This window comes from Prionailurus viverrinus, chromosome A2 (genome assembly GCF_022837055.1).
Source record: "Prionailurus viverrinus isolate Anna chromosome A2, UM_Priviv_1.0, whole genome shotgun sequence".
Lineage (NCBI taxonomy): Eukaryota > Metazoa > Chordata > Mammalia > Carnivora > Felidae > Prionailurus > Prionailurus viverrinus.
This window is the reverse complement of record NC_062562.1, coordinates 8,051,352-8,076,342: the sequence shown is the minus strand read 5'-3', so window position 1 is coordinate 8,076,342 and position 24,991 is coordinate 8,051,352. Positions and strand designations below refer to the sequence as shown.

Below are 24,991 nucleotides of genomic sequence, written 5' to 3'. Positions count from 1 at the left end.
ACCTGGAATGAAATCCAATGCCACTGGGGGCTCTGCAAGGCCCTGCATGCCCAGCCCCGCCACCTGTCGATCTCCCCCGCCCCTCTCCCCGTGGCTTTGCTCACTTGGCTCCAGCTTCCCTGGCCTCCTCACCGCTCCTCCAAATCCAGACATCTTCTCACTTAAGAGACTTTGTGCTTGGGTTTCCTCTTCCAGGCCCCTGCCTCTTTGAGCCTTATGGTCCCTGATGCCATCCTCGCTGTATGAAATCACCTGGCCTCCTCTGTCTTGTTTTGCTTGTTTATTGTCTGTCCGCACAGACCAGAATGTAACCTCCATGGGGGGAGAGGTGTGCCTGTCTGGGTCCCAACTGCCACCAGCGCCCAGTGCAGCATGTGGCATGAGGAAAACGAAGAGGGGACATCTGTTGGGTGAATGGATGGTTGACTAAGGCTTGGGGGCAGCACAGAGACCCTGCGTGTCCTAATAACCACAGGATGTGTGTTTCGGGCAATGGATGAATTAATAGTTGGGTGAATATAAGCATGGATGGGTGGATAAGCAGGTGAAAAAATACACTGGTGGCTGGATGGACAGAGAGTAAACAGATGGGTGGATACATGGATGGATAAATTGTGGAAGAACAGAAGGAGAGAGCCAGGAAGGATAAGGTGGCTGCTAGAATACAGTTGTGGATGGATCGATAAAAATATGGATAGCAAATGGATGGATGGACAATGAAATAGGTGCATAAATATCGGTGGATAAATGAGTGTCGAATAATGGTGGGTGAATAAATGGATGGGTGAGTGAATGGCTCGATGTATAAAAAGACGGATACAGGGGCGCCTGGGTGGCGCAGTCGGTTAAGCGTCCGACTTCAGCCAGGTCACGATCTCGCGGTCCGTGAGTTCGAGCCCCGCGTCAGGCTCTGGGCTGATGGCTCAGAGCCTGGAGCCTGTTTCCGATTCTGTGTCTCCCTCTCTCTCTGCCCCTCCCCCGTTCATACTCTGTCTCTCTCTGTCCCAAAAATAAAAATAAACATTGAAGAAAAAGATTAAAAAAAAAAAAAGACGGATACATGAAAATAGATGTGCAAGGCCAAGAGCGAACCCTAGTATAAACTAGAGACTTCAGTTAATAATCACCTATCCTCGTTGGTTCAATTGTAACAAATGCGCCACAGGAAGACAGCGGGTAAATCGTAGAGGAAACTGGGAGGAAAGGGGGTTATGTGGGAACTCGATGTACTTTCCAGTCAGTTCTTCTGCAAACCTAATATTCTCTAAAACATGAGCTCTAATAATTTTTTAGAATAGATGTAATGGATAACAGATGTATGGATGGGCAAACAGAGGGATAATCAAATGGGTGTATGAATGGGATGGACGGACGGATGGATGGATGGACGGATGGATGATGGATGGATGGATGGATAGACAGATGGATGACGGATGGGTGGGTGGTGGATGGGTAATTGGATGGATGTACTTATACTGAGTGAAACCAAAGCAGATAGATAGAGAAACCAATATGCGGCTAGATATAAATAAACAGATGAGATGGGTAATCAATGACTGGATAGATAAATAGGTAGATAAACATACAAGTGGATAGGCAGTTAGGTAACGGAGGCTCAGACAGGCCACTGAGCAACTGTGACCAGCGTGCATCCCCCCATCTTCCCTGCAGTCCCACGGGCAGCCACACCTTCCACGTATTCCATGACCATGCAGAGGTGGCGCCGGGTCTCAAAGGAGCAGAACATGCCGACCACAAAGGGGTTCTCGGCGAAGGTGAGTATATCCCGCTCCACAAAGGCCTGCTGGATCTGGTTGCGCAAGATCAGGTTCTGTTTGTTTATCTTCTTCATCGCGAAGCGCTGCCTCGTCTCTCGGTGCCGCACCAGGTAGACAGCGCTGCAGGGGGAGAGAGCGAGGACCGGCCATCACCTCCGAGACACCCGGCCTCCGCCACCCTCCCCCCGCCAGAGCCCCGGGTGGCTCACCCGTAGGCACCATTGCTGATGAGCTTGATGGTCTCGAAGTCATTCTCTCCGGGTGGTTTCTTAGCCTTGGTGGTGGCGCTGCGGCCCTGCAGGGGAAAAAGGGAGCCCGCCACCGCCATCATCATAAGACTAGAACTCTTATCGTCCCGATTTACACGTGAGGAATCTGCGGCACAGGGAGGGGGTGGACAGATCCTTCGTCAAGTGCCACAGTGACGGAGTAACAAAGTCAGGACTGGAACCTGATACTGACTCTGAAGCTATATTCCTAACTTTTTTCCACTAGGAAAGAAGCCTATGAAATAATCACTTTCATATACAAAAAGCTACCAGAAATCAATAACAAAAGGCCCACCAATGGAAGAGAAAATACAGACAAGATATGTGAACTACAATTAGAGCTCTTAACCATATGAAAAGATGCTGAACCTCACATATAGTGGCCGAAGAGCAAATCAAAACTACCCCAAGATACAATTTTTCACCTAGCAGACTGGCCAAAAGGATCCAAAAAGCTGACACCCTCTGGGTGAAGCTGTGTTGGAACAGGTACTTTTATGCCTTCCTATCGGGTGTGTAAAATGGTACAACCTCCATGCAAGGTACTCTGGCCTATAAAAAGAAGTATAAGTGCATGTTCCCTGTGATCCAGTAATTTCATTTTCGAATTATTGCTACAGATATGCATGTGAAAAATTACATATGTATCACCTCGCTCATTGCAAGACTGGAAACAACCCATATGTTCATCTTTAGGAAACTGGTTAAATAAACACAGGAGAGGCATCTGCGTAAAGGAATACTGTGCCACTGTTAAACAGAAAGGAATCGCTCAGTACACTGATTCAGTATTTTATTAAGTGGGGGAAAAAAGCAAGGAGCAAAATGTACTGTAAGTTTTTTGGCAAAATAGGGCTATCTAATCGTACTTAGGGGGTGCTCAGTAGCACATATACTAATATTTGGGGGGATATAGGTCAGTGGGGGGACAAGAGTGGGTGTAAGATATTTCTCTGTACACCTTTTTTGAAAATTATGTTTCTTTTTCTTTGGGACAAAGAGATTTATCCCGTAAGTATTTCACAAAAATGTGCGACATGAAAATATTAAATTTGTATGCTCCTAAGAACGTAGTCTAAAAACATCTGACCCAAAACTTGACAGAATTACAGGAAGAAATTGCTCAAAACAAGTATTTAACACATATTTCTCAGAAACGATTAGATTAACCAGGCCAAAAAAAAAAAAAAAAAAGAAGAAGAAGAAGAAAAAAAGAATAGGGACGTGGAAGATTTGAATCACTCAATTGACAAGTTTGATTGAATGAAATAGGTAGAATCCTACAAACAACAATTAAAGATAAATACCTTTTTAGAGTTTTAGAGTTTTGAGTGATGTCATTCCATTACCTATTCAAAAAATTAAACAAATGGCATGCATAGTGAGATTCTGTTCAATATATATATTAAGGAAAGATGTGCGTGTGTGATGTGTGTGAATTCATAGACACAACTTGAAACAAAGGTTACGAATTCAAATGCCTTAAGGGGCCAGGCAGGCGGGGGAGGGGGGCACCATGCATGACTGGGGGGGGCAAGTGCCCCATATCCTAGGGGCAAGAGCCCCCACTTAGTGCCAGCTGGCTCCACCACGGTGTTATCAGAACTTCCAATTTTTCAAAAGAAGGCCCAAACCCAGACTGTGAGTCAAGATCTTCTCATCTCTAGATTTTGCTGCAATTTGAAAAAACAAAAACAAACAAACAAACAAACAAACAGAGCAGTGCCGAGTCCAGACAAAGCGCATGTGCGGCCACTAGAGCTGGCAGTCTCACAGAAGGAACATCTGTCAAAGTGCGGCTGGCTTAGAGGTGGGATCATGGCAGTTTTCACTATGTTAAGTGGCTAATGCAGAGACATCCAACCGACTCAAAACCCCACGCGGGGTTCCTCACGATCCATATGACCAGCAATTCTGCTCCTGGCTGTGTACCCAGAAGGACTGAAACGGTTATACACACATGTCCACGGCAGCACTTTCACTTTCAGACAGCAGCCAAAAGACAGGAACAACCCCAATGTCCACCAAGAGACAAAGGATAAGCAAATGCAGAAGACCCGTCCAATGGAATACGATTCGGCCATAAAAAGGAACCAAGAGCTGATTCATGTCACGACATGGATAAACCTTGAAAACATTGTGCCGGGCACAAAAGGCCACAGAGTGAAAGTAAATTGATATGAAATATCCAGAAATATATATGAAATACACATTGAGGCCAACTATGAAATTTACATGAAATATCCAGAATGGGCAAATCTATAGTGTCCCAATTCAGAGGTTGCCAGGAGGGTGGGGGGTGGAGGGGCAGGGAGAGTGGGAAGTAACTGCTTAATGGGTATATGGTTTCCTCTGGGGGTCATGAAAATGTTCCAGAGCTAAGGGGCGCCTGGGTGGCGCAGTCGGTTAAGCGTCCGACTTCAGCCAGGTCACGATCTCGCGGCCCGTGAGTTCGAGCCCCGCGTCAGGCTCTGGGTTGATGGCTCGGAGCCTGGAGCCTGTTTCCGATTCTGTGTCTCCCTCTCTCTGCCCCTCCCCCGTTCATGCTCTGTCTCTCTCTGTCCCAAAAAATAAATAAACGTTGGGAAAAAAAAAAAACTTAAAAAAAAAAAAAAAGAAAATGTTCCAGAGCTAGATAGAGGTGAGGGTTAGGGTTATACCTTATTGTGAATATACTAAAACCCACTGAATTGTTCATTTTAAAATGAATGCTTAAAATGGTAAGTTTTAGGTACCATGGGTACATGGTTGGATTATGTGTATTTTACCATGAAAAGAAAAAAGGCCCACGGAGGAGTGGCGATGATTAACCCAGTTCACAGATGGGGAAACTGAGGCTTGGACCACGGACCAAGAGATCCACCCAGCCTGAGGACACAGAGCCAGGAGGTGAGCCCTGGCCTGTCCTGCCGGAACCAGAGTGCTGACCGCTGGCCCTCTTGGCCTTACCTCAGAGAGGTCGTCCTGCTCCGGTGTATTGGAACCACCGCTGTCCTGTTCCTCCAGGTGCACCACGTCTAGGAAGGGGCTGAGTGTGAGCGGAGGCTGGGGTCCGGGTGGGTTCACCCCAGCCCCCTGCACCCACCAGCCAGCACCTGGAAAGGGGTCACGGGTGAGGCCCAGCTGGCGGATGATGTAGCGGGGGATGTCAGTCTTGACAAGGTGGCCTTCCTTGGCGTGGCCCTCCGCCGCCTCCAGCAAGTGGTAGAACTCCTCGGGGTTGAATTCCTGGGGCAGGGCAGCAGCAGGCTCAGGGTGGGCTCCCACCCTCCCCCAACCCCTACCCGCCCTCCCCCCGCCACGCCCAGTCCCCTCACCAGGCACTCCAGAAGCCTCGCGGGGCGCGAGATGATGATGAGCAGCTTCTTGACCAGCTGGGTGACGAAGGCAACCTCCATGCTCTCTGAGCGTTCATAGGCCTGGGGCGGCGGGCACAGTGGGGGTAGGTTTCGCAGGTGCCCGGCTTCAGCCAGGCCCCTCTCCCCACCCCAGTGGGTGCACACTGTTGCTGTTGTCCCATTTTACAGGTGAGAAAACTGAGGCTCGGGCCAGTGTTGTCCGAAAACCTTCTCTCATTCATCTTCAAAACAGCCTATGCTCCAGGTCAAGTTAGAATCATGCTTTCCCCTCCGGTCCCTGTGTGGCTACCTGATCCGTGTCTAAAGTCGCACCCCGCCTCCTGGCTGTGCCCTCAGTCATCATTAATGACCGTACTCTGCTTTTCCTGTTTTCTATCCCATGAATCCTCTTCTACCAGGCCATATGTTAATTTCTCTATCGTGTCTATCAAGGCCAAGACCAGGGTGAGGCAGTGAGGCACTCACCCTGAAGCCAAAAATCTCAGTCTTCAAGGTAACTAAGACTTTGATGCAGTGTGTGAAAAAAAAGCATGCAAAAAAAAAAAAAATCCACGATAAGCAAAAGAACAAAATTTAAGGGAGGATAGGATCTATTAGGGTTGTCCTGAGCTTGGAGCAAAAGGGAGGAAGTGTGTGGGAATCTGTACATGTTTTCTCAGTGATTAACAGCTTTAATAAAAATATTGTTGATGATTAAAACCAGAAAAGTAAAATCCTAACAAATTCTGGTGTGATTATAAATAAAATACTCGAAATAATGTTAAGTTTTAATATACCCACTTTTCAATGTTTCCAATAATTACTTTAATAGCCGGGGGGGGGGGGGGAGATTAAATACTTGTCTCATCCCAGTCCCAGCCCTGATGCTTTTTATTTATCTTCTGACTCTCCTTACTAGAATGTCAGCTTCCTGAGGGCAGGGACTTTTGTTTGTTTTATTTCCAGGGAATTCTCCAGCTTCTAGGCCAGTGGGAGGCCTGGAACAGGTGCTTAATAAATATTTGTGGAATTCATGAATGAGCAAATTCCCTTTTTATAGCAGAAGGACTGAGGCACAGAGAGGTTAAGTGACTTGGCAAAGGCTCCACAGTAAGTGATGAGCTGGATGCGAATCTGGGCCGTTTGGTCTGTGCTCTCAACTCCTACGAATCTAGTGGCAGAATCCAGACTCAAACCAGATCTGATGATGAATCCCATAAGTCAACGTACTGCCCTTCAGGTCGGAGTGGGCGCCTGGAGCCCGAAGCCCCGTATTCTGGTCTTTGTGCCCTTATCCAACGTCATTCCCCGAAGACAGTACAGTCACTTGGCTTCTGTGCTCCTAGAATTTCCCAGATTGCCTTCTCACCTCAGGGCCTTTGCATGTGCTGTTCACCCTGCTCGGCACACATTCCCCCCAGCACTTCTCATAACTGTCACTTCCTCATTATTCTCGTCCCAACTTCAATGTCACCTCCTCTGGGGAGGCCTTCTGGACCTAACAAGGGAGTCCTTGACATTCCATCTGATTGCCCTGTTCTATTTGCTTCAGAGCCCTAAGCATCAGGTGAAATCACCAAATACCTTGATCTGTTTCCATGTTTCCTATCCACCTTCCACATTAGAATATCAGCCCCAAGAGGGCAGGGATATTTCTCTAGTTTGTTCACTGTTGGGTTCCCACTGCCCCAGCACACAGTAGTTGCTTAATAAATGCTACCCACTAACTGTCATTGAGTTAAGTGGGGGTATCATCTTGTTTACTTTCATTCATTCATCCATGGAACCAAAATTTATTAATCACCTACTGTGTGCAGGACACCGTGCCAGGCATCAGGGCCGCAGCAATGAACAGACAACCTCATCATCCACCCGTGGGACTGACATTTGAGCAAGTGAGACAAAAAATAAGATAAAAATACACAGGAGGACGGAAAGGGCTAAGTGCTAAGGAGAAAACTAAAGAGACAAGAGACGGTGGGTCGTGGGTTTGACATTTTAAATAAGGGGGTCTAGACGCCACCTGAGATGCTGATATTTGAGTAAAGACCTGAAGGAGGTGAGGGAGGTTAAGTCCCTGCCTCCCCCACCACTCCAGACGAGCACCACGTCCTTGCACTGGGACCACGTCTTTCTCTCCCACCCCTGAAGTTCCACGGCGGCGCCCGGCACGTGGTAGGCGCCCTCTGAACGGAAGTGGGGTGAAAGAAGGCGTCGGGCCTGACCGAGCCAGCGCCCCCCGAAACACACACACACTCACATCCTGCAGCAGCTTCTCCAGGTTCTCCTGCAACTCGTAGAAGTACACGGTGGTGATGAGGCCGTCGCGGGACTTGGTCAGGCAGTCCCGGGCCAGCTCGATGATCTGGTGGTGGATGAAGCTGAGCACGCCGTCGGCCAGCGGCAGCACGCTGTCAGGTTCGTAGGCACGGGCGAAGTCGCGCAGCTTCTCCTCCATCTGCGCGGTGGCCTGCGAGGGGGACAGAGGGCCGGGGTGCCGGCGCGGGGCTGCGCCCGGAGGCTGTGGCCGCCGGGAGCCTGCGCTGCGCGCGCCGGCCACCAGGGGGCGCGCGGAGCTAAGGCGAGCGAGGGCTCCCGCCGCCCGGGCCTCCCCGCGGCCGCCCCCCGCCCCGCCTCACCTTCGGGAACCTCTCCTTGTAGACATGGTTCATCATCACGATCTCGTTGTCGTAGGAAGAGGGGGAGCGCCCGGGGCTGCGGGGAGAAAAGCCCATCCTGTGTAGCCCCCAACCTCCGAAAGCAGCCAGGTGTTAGATCCCACCCCCGCTCCCCCGTAAAACTTCAGCCATCGTGCTGTAACCCGTTTAATCGCGTGGGCAGAGGTCTCACAGTACACCGCCCCCCCCCCCCGCCAGACCATCAACTTGGGGTGGAGGGAGGTTATCTACCCACCTGAGGCTCCGCGAGCGGGGCCGCACTGCAGGAGAGCGGCGGCCACCATCTTCGTCTGTGATGCTCTCGGTGCTGCCGAAGTGTTTGGAAAGGAAGTGGAGCTCATCCACGGTGGGCTGGTAGGGCAGCTGGTGCAGGCGCTCCTGGGAGGAGCAGGAAGACTGGGGGGAGGAGCGGGGCCGGGGTCAGAGCCACCGCAGTCCCCCCACAGCTCGCGACCCTGGGCTGGGACTCCTGGGGCTGATGGGCCACTGGGCAGGGTCGGGATCAGGACCTGGTTTATGATCCTTGGATCCCAGGGTCCAGGTTGGGACTCCTGGAGATAGACAGGGGGGACAGGGACAGACACGGATGCGAACTGTGACACACACAGATGTGGCCAGTGGGAGCCTGTTAAAACCTGAATCAAGTCATATCCCTCCTCTGTTCAGAACACTGCATGGCTCCCACCTTTATGGACCCTGAAGTCCTCCTCAAGACCCACAACATCCTGCAAGATCTGGTCCTGTCTCCCTGCCATCACCTCCGCCCACTCTCCCCATCAGTTACTCAGTCCAGCTGCGACAGGCCTCCTGGATGGTCCTTGAACAAGCCAGGCACACTCCTGCCTCGGGGCCTTTGCATTGAGGGGCCTATGCTTCCTCTGTCAGGAGCATATCACTACAGATCACTTCTCCTTTACATCTTTGCTTAAATGTCACCCCTGTGGGTGACATTCACCCCTCTGAACACACATCCCTCACCCCCTATCCCTGCCTTATTTTGTTTCTTTTTGCTGTATTTATCTCCTGACTTACTATATCTTTATTATTAATTTGTATTGCTGCCTGCTCCTTGAGGGCAGAGACTTGGCTCTCCTTGGTCCCTAGTCAGGGTCTAGCACGCAGTCGCACAAACACAGGCCCGCAGATATCAGTGGAGAAACACAAAGATATCCACTTGATTCTGCAGGCAGAAGGGTCTTTTGAAACGTGACATCACTCACTCCCCATCCCACCAGTATCTATTAAAATAATGTTTTCAATGCACATAACATATGATCTACAGAACCACAATGTCAAATAGCTCAGGCTGAAATTTTAGTAAAATTTAATATAAAGAAAAAAAAAAGCCTTTGTATGGCTTCCCATCACATTTAGAATAAGATCCACCGCCCTGCGCTGGCTGAGAAGCCCCAGCATGACCAGGGTCACTGCCTACCTCACCCTCGTTCCTCCACTTCCACCCCAAAGCTCCAGCCAGTTGAGGTTATTTTCAACTTTCAAATGCAACAAGTTCTCTGTTGCCTTTGGGGGTTTGCACATGCTGTTCCCTGGTCCTCTTCGTGAAACACCCCTCCTTTCCTTCCTCCACCTGCCAAACTCCTACTGATCCTTTGTCTTGGCTTCAATTCCACCTCTTCCAGGAAGCCTTCCTTGACCCTTCCCCCCAGCTGAGTCAGGTGCTCCCTCCTGTTATCACCTTACCTGGTGCCACTCCCAAAACAGCTCCAACACCCTGTATTGTCAATATCTTCTTACTGGTCTGTCTCCCCTCATGAGGGCTGCATGAATCCTTGGATCCTGCCCCACCTTATAGAGCCCACCCACCATATGACAGCCAGTCGCATGATAAATGTCTGCTGAACATCATGCCAATGGATGGATGAGTGGACCAGAGACACAGGCAGAGAGACTTTGGGTATTGCGGTGGTTGAGCAAGTGCACTCTAGGGGAAGAGTGTGCTGGCCCCGGCCAGCTGAGACCCTTGGCAAGTGGTTCGACCCGTGAGCCTTAATACCATTATCTGTAAAATAAGTCGGCGATAGGCAGGACCCCCAAGAAGATAGGCTGAGGGTGGAGAACAGGGCTTTCAAGGGGACCTGTAACTTGCCAATAGATGGACGGGTGATACCTTGGAAAACTAGAGAAACCCAAAACCCTCATTAAGGCCAGCGCAACTGCTGGCCTGGGTGAGGGCTCCCGCCCACTCGCCCACCTGCCGACTCACCGAGACGGTGGAACTGGGTGTGTTGGTGCCATAGCCGGACGAGGGAAGTGAAGCCAGAGACCAACGGCGTCCGTCCGCCCTGGAACCCAGCCAAGATGCTCAGAGGCTGCTAGGCCCCACTGGTTCCCCCCTCCCCGTCCTCAGGGTGTGAGGGAAGCTACTGGCTACCACTAGGGTAGGGGCTGGGGGTATATCTGTGCTCTATGATTCCGAAAGGCCCTCAGAGCCACAGAGGTAAGGAGGAAGTCTTCCAGCCGGGCAACAGGGACCTGGAGCAAAGATCAGGAATCCCCAAAGCTGCCCCCATGATAAAGTGCTCAGACTGAGGCCACTTGAGCCTTCTCGGAGAAGAAGGGCCCCTCTTTTTCAAATACACACGCTGCCACATCCTCCCACATCTGCTCACTCACACACAGATACGGTCACTCCCACGGCCACACCCGCTAGTGTTAGTGTGACTCGTGTGGTTGAGATCACACACTGACAACCATACACCTTCACGCATGACTCCTCAACACGGACACACACACAACCCCTGACCCGTACACGGGCCCCAATCTCACGCTTCCCTACATGAACACACCATCACGCCTGCACACACACACGTACACGCACACACACACGAACACGTACACGTAGAGATGGAGTACTCACACTCTGAAACAAAGACGCACACTCCCTCACACACGTTCTACTCTGCCACGTTCGCACAGACACATTCGAGAACGCTCACGCACTCAGTCACACATTCAAACTCCCACGCAGCCACACATTCATTCACACTCCCACCAGATTGCACACTCACATGGAAACGTACTTGGAAGGGCATGCTCTCTCACGCATTCACACACATTTACAAATGCACAGGGATATACCTTCACACACGCTCACACTTGCACGCTGATGCACGCCCCCGTGGGCATATGTGTGGGCAGGGCCGCCTCACACGACCACAATCTCACAAGCCTACATTCACACATCCACATCAGCACAAAGATTGCATATCACAGGGACACACACTCCCAGGCATGAGCCTCCCTCCGGGGGGCGGGGACCTCCTAGCCCACCCACCATGCAAGCGACCAGATCAGGTTCCAATCTTAGAGCCCTTTTCTGGCTCCCTAATGCCTTCAGCCGAATTCCGCAGCCAAGGGGATCTCTCCGCAGCCACCCCAGGGAGGCATCCTCTGTCCCCACAGTCCTGCGTGACTTCCACACGACAGCCTTCACCAGTCTTTGCAGTGATCTGCGTTCTCTGGCCCGCCACCCCAACTCAACCCCGAGGACAAAGACTGTCATTCACCCCTTATGCTCAGCTCCCAGCTCGCACCACGTGTTCAGACAACGTTTAGAATGAATAAAGTTCAAAGAAAAAGAATCCCGCCCAAACATCCTGGTGACTCCCAGAAGTTTCTCCAAAACGCATCGGAGGAATCTCTCTGCCTCCCCCAATTTCGCCAAAGGCCCCAAGAAAATTCATTAGTGACATTCTAGAAACCCTCAAAGATCCCCGTAGGGAAACCTATGATTGCTCCTCTCGGGCCCTGGAGAAATAGCTCTAGGTGCCCTTTCTCACGTTGGAGACCAAAGTCCCTCAATGGGCATCTTGCAGTCTGCGCTTGCGCACTTCATCTCCGTTCCCTGTCCTGTTGCTATGGAAACGCCCGGCCTGGAGCTAGCGGCTGGGGAGACTGAGACCCTGCGCTCAGAGCGCACGCGCTTTCGCTCAGCGGCAAAGGAAGTCCCACTCCCCCTTTGATTCCGAATAGGCGGTTGGCCCCGCCTTCTCATAGGCCCCGCCCCTAAGGCCTGGCGCTTATTCCCGCTGGGACGCTGGGGCACTCTGCGGGTCCCTCAGGCCCCGTCTCAGGTGCAATTAGGAGGGGAACAGATGGCGGCCCAGACGGTGGTTGGGGAGGGTCCGGCCAGGGTTCTAGGGCCCCGGGGAGAGGGACTCACCTTCGGGAGGAGGCAAACGAGAAGTGGGCGGGGGTGTTGGGGGAGAAGTTGCGGGGGCTGTCCAGGGGACTGCTACCTGTAGCGGAAAGAGGGGGATCTTAAAGCTTGGTATGGGTGGCAATCCCACCAGGCCGCTCAATCCCCAAAGCGGGTTGCCAACAGCAGCCCTTCCCCTGTTTAGTCTCGTCCCACCCACGTATGAGGGGACCACGCCCCCTTAGCTGTAGCCCCGCCTCTCTAGACTGTTTTGGTTATGGAGTCAGCCCAACCCCCCATCAGGCCGATTCTGTCTACATCTGAGATGGCCCCTCCCTTCAGGTACGGTACCTCCCCTTCAACCTCTTCACAGTCTTGCTCCGCCTGGGCCTCCGCCCACAAAGGCCCCTTCAGCCGATTGACCACTGCCGCACAAGATGGCCCCGCCCTTTGCCCAATCTGGGTCCTCCTCTGTTCAGTCTCCGCCCAATCCTGCGGCACGGACACGCCCCTACCCCGTAGCCACGCCTCCTCTAGTCTGGTCCGCACCCACCACCTGTCTCACCCAGGTGTCCAGGCAGTGGGGAGTGGGGTCGCGGCAGCGTGGGCGAAGTGCTGGTCAGGATGAGGCTTTTCCGGTTACTGGTGCGGCAGCTGCGGGGAAGGCGAGGCAAGGGGACCGGGCCGGGCCGCAGCCCAGTGAGTTTGTGAACCCAACCAGCCAGCCACCTTCCCATCTCAGATCCCCGCCTGTCTCCCATCTGTGTGTGCTTGGAGGTGCCCCCAGAGGATTGCTCGGAGGAGGAGGTGATGGAGGCCTAGGCAGGGCTGCGTATGGGAAGGGATGTGCGTGTGGCACGTGTGTGCAAAATTACCTGTGTGGATCATGTGTGACCATGGGAGGCACGGCGTCAGTCATGGAATGATAGGAGCGTATATTGTCTTGGGGGCTGTGCGTGACATCCTCTGTGTGTATCCACGTGTGGCGCTCAGTGTGTGAGTTCAGCCCTGGGTTGGGTTTACCTTATGTGATAGGACCTGTACCTTTTGTGTCTGTGTGAAACAGTGTGCCATGCCACTTGCCCATGACTAGATGTGCCATTGTGTGTTAGAGCGCGTGCGTGCATGATTTTTGCTACATGTGTCTATGTCTTTGTGAGGCATTCTAAGTCTGTGTGATACCCTGCCCTTGTGTATGTGTGTGACATTCCCCATGTGTGTCCACGGGTGGCATCTACTGTGTGTGAGTTTCATACCCTGTGAGCCTGCCACCATGTGTGACATTCCCTGGATGAGTCTTCTCTATGATGCGGTATGATACTGTGTATCTCTCCGTCTCTGCGAGATTCCCTGTGTCATTTATTCTGGCATCTGTGTAACACCGCATGTGATAAGCTTAGGTGATGTCATGTGCTGTGACATTCTTGGGTGCATAGATGTCATTGCCATACATGTGTCTGTGTGCGTCCTGGATGCCATAATCGTGTGTGTGTATCGTCATGCATGTGACATCTTCCTAGATGTACACACACAACACTGTACGTGTTGGGCTGTTCATCTGTGTGTGACGCTGGGGGTGCCCCCATGTGTCTGGGTGGGCATGACTCTGACCTACGGCCACTGTATGCGTGATGGCTCCAGGGTGTATCTGGGCCACTAGGGCTGTAATGTGTGCATGTGTGTGACATCATGTCCTACGTGACGCTCTGTGTCACTATTTTCCGGCTGAGGCTGTGTTCTTGGTGGGGGGTAGTTTGTGCTATGATAAAGCCCCCCCCCCTTTCCTTCTGCCCCTCAGGATCCCAGATTGTGAAGAGGGAGCCCCCAGCCCCTCCATTCCCCTCACCCCCTGCCACAGTGACTGAGCACATTAGCGAGGCCAAGAACACGCGGCATGGGGGCGGGGGGGAGGCCAGGCTGCGGCTATTGTTCCGAGGGTGCCAAGTCCCCCACCCTCCCCTTCTTCCCCTACCCCCACTGGGTTGCTGGAGCCCGCAGCGCCAGCAGACAAAGGCGCCGCAACCCACCCCCCCCCCACCACCACCACCAACAACAACCGGCGCAGCCTCCTCCCCCCTGCAGCGGTCCTCGCCGGTGCACAGTGCCCCCAGTCTCGGCCCACACTGTCCCCCAATTCAGCCCCATCCCCTGCAGAAGGCGCCGCACGGGCACCTCTGGCGCAGCTGGACGGGGTGCAGCATCCCGGGCCCCGCCCTGCGGCAGCGGCCGGAGGGGCGGCTTTGGTGGGGAGGGCCGGGTCAGGGTCTGAGGGATGGGGTTCTACCTCTTGGTGCGACGGAACATACTGCCGCCAGGGAAGGAGGGCATCGAGAAATTGGAAAGCGCTGTCCAGAGGGAGTCAGACATGACCCGGCGGCGGCGACATGGTGGCAGGTGCGGCAGTGGCGGCGGCGGCGCGGGGAGCGAGCGCGCGGGGCGGAGGCTGGAGCCGCAGCGGGCAGGGGAGGGCGGGGGAAGGGAGGGCCGTGCCGCTGCCGCCCGCCAGGAGGGGGCGCTGCTGCTCACCAGCGCTCCAGGCCCCGCCCGCGCGCGCGCGCCTGGCGCCCCCACCCGGACTCGAAAAGGGGCGGCCGGCCCTGCGCATCTCTCCCCAAGGCTCACCTGCTGCTTTTCCGGGGCAGAGGCAAATCCTTCTAGAAGGCAAGGGGGCAAAAGGATAGAGGTCAGAGTGGACCAGCAGCTGCTGCCTGCAAGCCCTGTCACCCCCTGGAGCGGCAAAAGTTGGGTGGGACAAGCTACTCATCAGCATCCTCACCCACACCTACGTTGTGCACGGAGGGCGGGGCTCTTTGGGGGAGAGGGTACCAGAGTGATTTCTCTCCCGACCCCAGACACCAGCAGAACCCAATGTAGGACTCCTGAGTTGGCACCTCCGTGTGTGTGTGCAAATCAAACAGGAGCCTATGTGGAAAATATTTCTTGAGCACCTGCTGTATGCCAGGCCCTGTGCTAGGCACTGGGGACACAGCAGCAAATGAGGAAAAACCTCCTGCCCTTTTGGGACTAGCATATAAAGAAGGGAAGCAGACAATAAACAAATTAACACAGAAGTAAACAAGATAATTTTAAACAGTAATAAGTGTCATGAATAAAATTAAGGTGATATGATGCAAAATGGCTAGGAGGAGGACACAATAGTCAGAGAGGGCTGCTCTGGGGAAGTGACTTTTAAGATAGTTCTTGAAAAAATAAGACCCGGCCATGGAAGAATCTATGGAGAGAGCATTCCAGGTAGAAGGAACTGCCAAGGCCCAGAGACAGGAATGAACTTGGTATGTTCAAGCATGAAAGTTGAATGAATGAATGACTCCACACCCCAAGGGTTCTACCCCACTCCCAGACAGATTCAGTGTTGGGGGTGGGATAGTTAGGGTCGCTCAAAACTGAAATTTGCAATGGGAACCAGACAATGGCCAAGTGGTCTTTTTTGATAATGGTAATGATAACAATTGCTAACTATTAACTTTATGTGTCCAGACCAGAAGAAGGTTGTGTTCTGTTTGTCAAGCACTCGGGAAGCCACTATAGGGATTAAAAGTTATGGAAGTCTGTGCCCTCTTCCCAGGAAAGCATCGGGCAGAAGGAGTGCCACCTTCCAGGCAGTTCAGTGTCCACAGGCCAAAGTGAATAAAGGAGGCTGGGTAGGGCTGCAGATGGAAGATTCTGGTGAGAGTTTCAAAAGCCTTTTGGTATGGACTCTAACCAGGGGAAAATGAGTTATGTTCTAGATCCTTTCTAGGATCTCTGAAAGCAGAAAGCCCTGCGTTCAAAGCTCAGATTTGCCTCTTATACCCTTGGCAAATGACCTTCCAACACTCCAATGACCTTATAACCTTGGCAAATGACCTTCCAAAGAAGGTCCAGCAGACCTTCCAACAGATGACTCTGTGAGATGATTCAGGTGCCTGGCACCTTAGCATGAGGCCTAGCACATAGTAAGCACTCAATAAATATTAGGTCATAGGAGCAGGAGTTATTATGAATGGACATGCTGCTTGACAGAGGATGGGCCAAAGGTACCTCCCACTCCCATGGACAGAGGACAGACATATGGTTGGGGTCAAAGAGAACACTGTCCAGATCTCCAGCCATGCTCCCCTGAGCCACGGGTGACCAGAAATCCATTCCAGGTTTTCCCTCTGTTTTTGCAGGATCCGTTTGAATGAGGAGCAGCTGGGACCAGCCGGCTGGGTGGGACGACCGCAATGGCCCAAGCGAAATCTAGACCTGGATTTTTCGGCCACGGAGGCCAGGATTCCAGATCCGGGTACACTCGGCCTTCGAGGGTGAGCCCCTGGGGACCTTTAAACACCTCCCAAGTAGTCCTCGAACCTAGCCCCATTTGCTAGCGCTCCTAAATATTCTAGAATAGAAGTAAAGGGCAAACTGGAGAAGTAGGGGGTTTGGATCCTTGCGTCAGAGTAAACAGACGCCACCTCCATCACTAGCTGCAGAGACGCTCTGCCAAGCAGATTCTGCTTCTCCCAGTGGTTGATGGACGGCGCTGGGGATGGGCTTTCGAACTCAGGATGCTGTTCGTATATACGATCCCAGCTGCACACAGTTGGAGGCCCTCGGGAGCTCCGCAGTTGTGGGACAGCTCCTAGGGGGTTGCATCAGTGGGTGGGGGTGTATCCAAGGCAGCGAAGTGGTTAATCCCGCCAGAAAGGAAGAGGTAGGGACAGGACTCCGGCGGGATAGCACAGACTAGGGGTTGCCTCGGGAAGGAACGGTGGGTGAGTGGGAGGATCCCAGGCTGGGGGCGGGGTCTTGAGCGTTGGAAGGCCCGCGTGGCGATGAGCCAATGGGAGTCGGCGCTGGCCCGGAGGGCGGGAACACACCGTCTTGTAGGCTCCGCCCCTTACCGCCCTTTTCCTGGGGACCCGACGGCGCGGACCCAGTCTGGCTGCTTCAGCACCTGCTCTGGCTTTGCCGCCCCTTCCTCCCTTTTCCCACAACCCCTTTTCCCACCCCAGCAGTAAAACGGGTGGGAATCCAGGGAAGTTCTCAAGAGCCCAAGGCTCTTAGATGGAGCCATTTGGGCTCTGTTCGAAAGCAAATTAGCTTTCCAACCCAGTTCTGTCTCCAGCATCCTCCAGACACCTGGGAAGTCCCTCCTGTCACCTAACTCCGATTTTTCCTGCTGCAGTGACGGATCAGCTTATCTTGGTCTCCAAACTCAGGGATGGTAGGTTAGAGGAGTCCAGAAGTAGACCCTGGATGAGGGTTTGAATCCTCCCCTTCTTTGTCCAAGCTCCAGGCTAGGATATAGCCTGAGTCTGGAGCCACCTAGGCTTTATCTAAACTCCTCCAGATTATGTAGCGTGGGTCTGGGCTCCAAGGAGGATCAGAAGGACCAGACCCCAGGCAGGCCTTGAGATGAAGCTTTGATCAGTTTCCTCGCTGGGGTCAGTTTAGGGACAACATCGAACCCTCGTATTAACCCTTAGAAACGCAGTAAGAAGCTAGTAGAAAAGAACTCTTCTCAGCTTCAGAATCCCCACCCATCTTGAAGGTGGGAGTTCCTGACGCCTGGATTTCCCCACACTCCACAATCCTCAGTGTCCCACTCTGTGCAGTGGACTCACTCCCGCGCCTGCGCAGCCTGGAGACCAGTATCTTCTAAGGCTGCAAGGAGCTAAAAATCGCTCCCGCCCACCCACAAGCTGGGCTGGACTTGAGGATCTCGCGGGGGGGGGGGTGGGGGGGGTAGTGAAGGGAGGAGGAATGAAGAGTGAGGAGGGAGGCTGTCTAGGGTGTCTGTCCAATTAGGGCAGTAGGAAGAATCCTGGTGGCTGGGCAGATGCATGGAGGTCGCAGGGGTTCCCCATGCCTCAGAAAGGGGTTCCTGGGGTGCTGAGGGGCGAGGCTGCAGTATAAACATGTTTACTGCCTCTGCGGCGCCGGTTGCCCCGAGGGGAGCGAGCCCTGGGGCACTAACTTTGCTTTGCGCCCCCTCACCCCCTGATTGGCGCTGAGCCAGGGCGATGACTTCGGTCCCAGCCCCCTCCCCCTCTGGCGGGCCAGGTGCCCCTCAGGCTATCCTCGAGGGGGAGCGCTAGGCTGCACCCCCTCCGTCAGCTCCCTGGAGCCCCGGGCGGCGCCTGAGGGGCGGGGTCGCCAGCGCGGCGGGACGCGCGGCTACCGAGTTCCCCTCTGGTAGCGTCCCGGGGCCGTGGGAGGGGGCGCCCTGGCCGGCCCAGGCGCAAGTTCTCCCGCCCCCTGCCGGGCCCCGCCTCAGGGCTCCGACCCCTTCACCGCCACCCGGGACCGGGGCTGCCGCGTACCTGCAGCCTCCGGCGGCGAATCAGGCCCGAATCGTCCATGGCGGCGGCGGCTTCGGCCCCGGGGAGGGAGGAGGGAGGTGGCGGTAGCGGCGGCGGCGGGAGGAGGGAAGAGGGAGGGAGTGAGAAGCCGCGGGGACCGCGGCGGCGGCGGCGGCGGCGGCGGCGGCGGCGGGTGGGGGGGTGGCGGGGGCGGAGCAAAGTGGGGCGGACCCGGCGCCGTCACTGCGTCTGGGCGCCCGAGCCCGGCCTCGGCCAAGGCTGCCCGCGCTAGGGGGGGCGGGGGGGAGGGTAGGGGCGGGAGGGGGTAAGCTAGGGAGAAGCTTCCATATGCCCCCAAGGGAGCCAAGCTACGAAGAGACACCTATGAGGAGAGACACTCCAGGAGAGAAACATGCCCATGGAGAGACTTTCAACCCAAGAAACACCCAAGGGAGACAGACATTCTCACTAAGATACATTCCTTAGGCGGAACCCTCCCCCCTCCTCGCAGCGACCCCCGCAGGGAGACACATTCCCATGGATGGATAGTCTCCACGGGGACGCCCTCTCCAATCAGGAACTCTCCCCTCACCCTGAAAATCATTCCTAAGACAGATGGTCTCTGAGAGGTGACGCTGCCTCTCAGAAGCCCCCTGCTGCCCCCAAGAAGAGACATTTCCGCAGAGAAAAATCCCCACGGGTGAACGTGGGGAGCCTAGTGAAGACACCCCCAACGGAAGACCTCCTAAAAGCCATATTCTTTGTGGGAAATTGCCTCCACCCACGAGACCTCCACATCCCGAGAAGGTACATTCTTACAGAGTGACATTTACATTGAGGACACCCATCCTCGCGGGAGATGCTCCCAAAGAAAAACATTTTGCATGCCTATAAGCCCCCCTTCCCAACCAGAGCCTCTTCAGGGAATCCTGCAGCCCCTCTAACGACCCCCTCCCTCACCGTCAGGATTAAGTAGCCAGGCCAGGCTGCGCTATATTTATAGGGGCGATTAGCTGGTAGTTGGGGAGGGGGGCAGCTGAAGCGATTTTCACACACACACACACACACACACACACACACACACCACACACCCGTAGTGTTCCTACAGCTGAGACCAAGCCGACTATGCTTCCCAGAGTTGGTGCGGAAAGCGTCGGTGACCTCCCCACTCCAAGTCTAGGCTTTGGGGGGGTAGGGTGGGAAAGGGGCTTCCCAAGGGTCCTGGCCCATAATTGGCCAGGAAGGCCCTGGAGGGCGCGGTCACTGAAGGAAGCGACCTCTGCCGGCCAATGAGGGCGACAGCAAGGCAAGGTCTAGGTCCAGGTGTTCCCCAGACGCTTGTTTCCTCATCTCTGTGCCTTTGCCCGAGTTATTTCAATGTTTTTCTGTTTGTCGGCATGTTTGTTTGCCATGTCGCTGAGTCTGTTTCTCAAACTTCTCTGTCGAAGGCCCAGACTCCGCTTTTGTCACCCCTTCTAAAGCTGGCTTCGTGGGAGCTCTCCGTGGTGCTGATCTCATGCGCTCCTGTCCACGGTGCTGAATTCCGAGGGCAGCGTTGGGAGCTGAGGTCAGGGGAGGGAAAGGATTGGCGAAAGGCATAGCCCAAAGCGTGGACATATTTGACACACGAGCACCCTGGCCTACCCAAAAATGGACAAGGGGAAGGTGAGATCCACTATATCTTGATTTCTGAAGCCTATAGGACATTAGTGGGTGCCCATTAGGGGCCAGGAGACAGCACACCCTAAATGGCTTATTTACTCAACACGTACTGAGCACGCACTATGTGCACAGTAGTGTTTTGAGATCTGAGCGTCCCATAGTGAAAGAGACAGAAAAAAAAACTCTGCATTAGCCTGATAAGACAGGGAGATTTGTGGTAGTGGTCATTGCTCACAAAAACACATGCACACACTGCAAGCACAGGCACACACACACGCTACACATATATACACGAACACGAACATACCAACACATGCTCAGGAAACAGACTCACATACACATAGTCACACACTCTGCAAATATGTACTTGTCAAAAATACACACACATACAAACACATTCTCCGCAAACACAGACTCACACACAAACACATACACATTGCAAATATGCACTTAGCAAACACAGACACACTGAATCCTTTACCAACACATTAACACAGAATGCAAACACAAAATCAGCAAATACAGACACACACAAACACATATACACATCAACTCATACTCTGCAAAGACACACGTATGCAAACACAGTAGTGTTAGAAAACACAGATATACACACACGCAGCGAATACAGACATACAGACAACATGTACAAACACTCAACAAACACAAGCACACACACATCATACCAAAACCAATCTCGGCTCAGCTACACACAAACTCTCCTCCAGCACACAGACACAGTATCCTCCCGACACAACACATGAACACACACACACACACACACTCACACATCCACTGCAGGACTGTTCCTCTCACCGACTCTCCCACTATAATGTCAGCTCTGTGAGGCTGAGATATTCATTTCTTGGTCACTACTTCATCCCCAGAACCTGGCACACAACAGCTGCTCAACAAACATTTGTTGAATGGATGGATGAATTGAGGGAATGTTTGTAAGAAACTTGCATTCACAGAAACTGCAGAGAAACACACACATATGTTTCAGATGCAGACACATACTCTCTCCACACATATAAACACCCCTTTGTGTTCACTAATGGTCAACATTCATGGCCAAAAACCTTTATCCACTGACTTATCCACAACATTGTCACAGGACAGCCATCCTAATCCCACTTCCCGGTCCTTCACATTTATTATATCTGACTCAATTGGACACACTTGGCTTGAGATACATACAGGCCTCCTTAGCCAGAGTTTGAACACACACACACACACACACACACACACACACAACCACTCAACCAAGACTCACACATACCATACCCTCACCCAACAAACATACATGCTTTACACACACACAGCCATACAAACACACTCTCATCCAACACATATACACACAGATTGAGTTTAAGCCACAATCTCAACATAATGCTCAGTGCAAGGATATGTATACACAGCAGTCCCAGGGCCACCGGCCTTTGGTCAGCTGGGGCAGGGGGTGGGGCCATGGGAAACTCCTCCTCTGCGTCAGACCACACCCCCTCTGGCTGTCACTCTTTCTTGCACTTGACCGTGAGGTGTCTCAGCAGCGCTCTAGACCTCAGTTCACTTAACAGGTGAGGGGTAGCCCAAGAGGGCAGGGGAGGGGAGGGAATTGTCTTGTCCCTACAGACCCTCAGCTTCCCCTACCCCGGGGCTTTTGGATTCCAGCAGCAAAACTCGAGTCCTGCCACAGCCAAGCTTGGCTCCAAAGGGCCAGCCATAGTGGAAGCCCCTAAGCCGATTGTGGGCCGAGAGAAGGTGACCATGAAAGGGGCCAGCAGGGATCAAGAGGGAGGGAGGAGACTGGGCAAAAGAGCAGGAGGAACTGCTGGACAGAGGAGGGAGATTGAAAGAGCTGGGGTGTCCCTTTAGTTCTGAAGACAGCGGGAGTCACCTGAGGGTTGACAGGGTGGGAGATCCTGCTGGGTGTGAGGGGGAGGGGAACTGTGGTCAAACCAGAGGGTGGGACACATTGGGCCTAAAGGGATGGAGGGGACATGAGTCTGGTGGGGGAGAAGGGGCTCCTGGGTCAGAGGCACGACTTGGTGGCCCCCTGGGATTTGGAGGTCCTTGGTCATTGCCTCCTCATCAACTGCTCATTCTCTGTTCTCCCTTGCACTGTCTCCTGAGTAGGCATCAGGAGAGTGCCACCCTGAGCTTCCAGAAAGGGACAACCAAACCTTACCCTATACCCCAGCTTACCCTTATCTCAGGTGGACATGGCCTGCAGGGGCCACACTCGACCCAGGGGCCTGCCCTGGGCCCTAAGACTGACCCTGGTGTGGATCCTGCTGGGGTCCTGTGGAGGGAGCCGCCCACTCCCAGCTCTGTCCCGGAGACACCATAGGCTGGCGACCGATTTCGGCACAGTCCAGCTGCACCTTGCGGGTGAGCACTCCAGACCCTGCCTAACTTCCAACGCCCAGGAAATCCCACATCACCACAGCAATACGAGATTTTCCTTCTGAGAGGGGCTTAGGATGAAGCACGGGTTGGGGGAGGTGGGCAGTCGGGGCTAGTGCTGAAGAATAGTAGTTAAAGTGCACAGATTCTGGACTCAGACTGCCTGGGTTCAAATCCCAGCTGTCCCACCTCATAATTGTGTGACTCTGAGCAAGTCACTTAATCTCTCTGGGCTTCATGTAGACCATGAAAAAGGGAGAGAAATAATAGACCTACGTCATAGTGTTGTGAAGTGTGTATGTAAGCATATGAAAACGTGTACCACTATCAGGGACGTAATGAACGATAAGCTGATTATGATAAGCCATCATTTTTATTATTACTAGAAATTGCATTTGGATCCCAAGTGTCTTTATTTAAGTTTTATGTTTGAGGGGCCCTGGCATAACTGGGGTCTCCCCTGTCCAAGGGGCCCCCAGGCCTTAGTTCCCCAATCCTACCTGAGGATCTAAGACCCCACCTCACAGGAGTACCCTTCTCCATGGTCCTGTTGTCCTTCAGAGATGGACACGCCAGAGGCATCGGACCCTGGGGCGGTCCCAGAACGCTGTGGGGAGCCGAGCCCTGGGTGAGTACAGTACCCGCCAGCGTTTCGTTGTGTGTTTTGCTTCAGTTGGCCCTGCCACATCCTGACCCAAACGAGCCTGTCTTTCCCGATGTTCAGGTGCGAATCCTTCCTGGGACATCTCCAAGCTGCCCTCCAGAGTCGCTTCCGCCTGCTGTTATTGGGGATACGCCAGGCGCAGCCGCTCTGTTCTGAGCTCTGCGATGTCTGGTAGGGGAGGTGGGGCATGAGGGGCGTGTCCTATGGTTTGGGCGGGACCAAAGGAGGGATCCGCAGCTTGTGTCTGAAGGGGTGTGGCCTGCCTCCAATAAGGCCAAGGTCTCAAAACGAGTTTAGAGGCCAGGTAAAAAGGGACGGGGCCTGTAGAGGACCCGGCTTTTAAGGTTGGCAGGACGGAGGCGTGGCCTTCCACGGACCTGGGGTTTTTTAAGGGGCGGGACCTCTTGCTAGAAAAGAGAGCTGAAAAGATTGGGGAACGTAAGAGGCTGGCCCGAAATAGATGGTATGAAGTCTGCAGGGACGAGGTCAATTGTGACAGAGCCCCGGGTATGTGTGGAGAATATAGGGTAGGGTGAAATCTGGAGGACAGCGTCTGTTGGGGCGTGGTCCTGAGAGGCGGGGCCTGGGTCTGGGGGCGGGACATACACTGAGCGAAGCCTTGGAGGGCAGGATCCCCACAGAACGCGACTGCCCACCTTCTCTCCACACACCATCCGTAGGTTTGCCACCTGCGAAAGTGATATTACCTGCGGCCCAACTTGGCTTCCATTCCCAGAAAAGAGGGGCTGTGAGCCTGGCTGCGCTACCTATGAGCAGGTGAGCTTGAGACAGAGAGTGCGGGTGAGAGACTGGGACCTCCCCTTACTATGTCCTGTCTTAACCCGCCTAGGGCCCGGAGTCCGGACTGGCACTCCCAAGGCTCCTGTTCCCACGCTTCCCCCTTCCACAGCACAATCTCCATAGTGGGATACGTCCGTATGCTCCCTAGGGACCATTGAGTCTGGATTTGGCCTCCCCAAGGGACCGTCTCTGCTCTAGGCCCATCCACAGTTCCCCCTGGAAGACTCAGAAGCCCGAATTACCTTCTCTAAAGCCCCAATCTTAATTTGACCCTCCCCCACCCCAGCCCTGGGGCCCAGGAAGGATAACTCGCCCTCCCCTGTACTCCGCTCCTGCCATGGCCCTGCTCCCACACTCCCGGGAGGACCCAAAGCGGGTAACTGCCCGCACCTAGGCCGCGCCTCTGCCCTGGCCCCTACTTGCAAAGAAACTCGGGGACTCTAGGTTTCCAAGGCCACGCCCCTGAATTGCCTGGACTCCGCCCACTCGGGCCCTAACTCCACCCCTTTTCCCAGACGTTTGCCGATGGGGCAGACCTTTGCCGCTCAGTCCTGGGCTACGTGCTGCCGGTAGCAGCTCCTGGCGCGGATCACTGCCTCAACATTTCCATCTCGGTACTGCCGGGTCGCAGACACGAACGGAGGGCCCGGGAAATCAGTTTCCCGCGGTCCCGCCGCTCCCGCACCTGGATCCTGGATGCTGCGGGCAGCGGGAGTGGTAGTGGAAGCGGCAGCGGCCCCTAGGGGGCGCTGGGCCTTGGATGGAAGATGCGTCCCTTCCCCCCACCCGGCCCAAGACACCCAGAGCGTCACCCCTCTCCCTCTCCGCTTTCTAGTTTCCAAAGTCCTGTCGCTCCTTCTGGAGTCCCAGAGACTAGCCCTTCTCCAGGTTATTAGAGAAATAGCCCAACTCTAGCTCACTTTCCCCTCTTCCCCCACTGAATAAA

The 24,991-nt window shown here is 53.9% G+C and overlaps 2 protein-coding genes and 1 long non-coding RNA gene across 14 annotated transcripts in view; 2 read left to right on the top strand and 1 right to left on the bottom strand.

Annotated features, from left to right (window-relative positions):
* LOC125152811 (uncharacterized) overlaps positions 1-2,976 on the top strand; it is an 8,437-nt gene extending 5,461 nt beyond the window's left edge. For both annotated transcript variants that reach the window (XR_007147331.1, XR_007147332.1), the window contains 2 exons: positions 1,672-1,775; positions 2,274-2,976. This is a non-coding gene — a long non-coding RNA (uncharacterized LOC125152811). The remainder of the gene's footprint in view (positions 1-1,671; positions 1,776-2,273) is intronic.
* MAST1 (microtubule associated serine/threonine kinase 1) overlaps positions 1-14,636 on the bottom strand; it is a 23,063-nt gene extending 8,427 nt beyond the window's left edge. The window contains exons 1-12 of one of the 3 annotated variants that reach the window (XM_047835068.1): positions 14,507-14,636; positions 12,788-12,876; positions 12,247-12,322; positions 10,288-10,366; positions 8,299-8,459; positions 8,025-8,100; positions 7,646-7,855; positions 5,365-5,466; positions 5,143-5,275; positions 4,997-5,064; positions 1,988-2,073; positions 1,690-1,898 (exon numbers count right to left, since the gene is read on the bottom strand). In XM_047835068.1, the coding sequence (XP_047691024.1) occupies positions 1,690-1,898; positions 1,988-2,073; positions 4,997-5,064; positions 5,143-5,275; positions 5,365-5,466; positions 7,646-7,855; positions 8,025-8,100; positions 8,299-8,459; positions 10,288-10,366; positions 12,247-12,322; positions 12,788-12,876; positions 14,507-14,589 (1,372 nt within the window). In that variant the 5' untranslated portion in view covers positions 14,590-14,636. Of the gene's footprint in view, positions 1-1,689; positions 1,899-1,987; positions 2,074-4,996; positions 5,065-5,142; positions 5,276-5,364; positions 5,467-7,645; positions 7,856-8,024; positions 8,101-8,298; positions 8,460-10,287; positions 10,367-12,246; positions 12,323-12,787; positions 13,428-14,506 lie in introns of those variants that run through there. The other 2 variants (XM_047835078.1, XM_047835058.1) reach the window with 2 other exon arrangements.
* RTBDN (retbindin) lies at positions 12,069-24,991 on the top strand. 9 transcript variants are annotated; one of them, XM_047835154.1, is made up of 8 exons: positions 12,069-12,157; positions 12,428-12,564; positions 16,395-16,529; positions 22,391-22,565; positions 23,142-23,208; positions 23,305-23,415; positions 23,925-24,021; positions 24,561-24,991. In XM_047835154.1, exons 3-8 carry the CDS (start codon positions 16,449-16,451, stop codon positions 24,786-24,788), a joined length of 759 nt encoding a protein of 252 aa, XP_047691110.1. In that variant the 5' UTR covers positions 12,069-12,157; positions 12,428-12,564; positions 16,395-16,448; the 3' UTR covers positions 24,789-24,991. The 9 variants fall into 9 exon arrangements, with proteins under 9 accessions (XP_047691110.1, XP_047691095.1, XP_047691127.1 ...); XM_047835171.1 differs by having other exon boundaries at positions 12,090-12,157; positions 12,526-12,564; XM_047835145.1 differs by having other exon boundaries at positions 12,091-12,157; positions 12,488-12,564.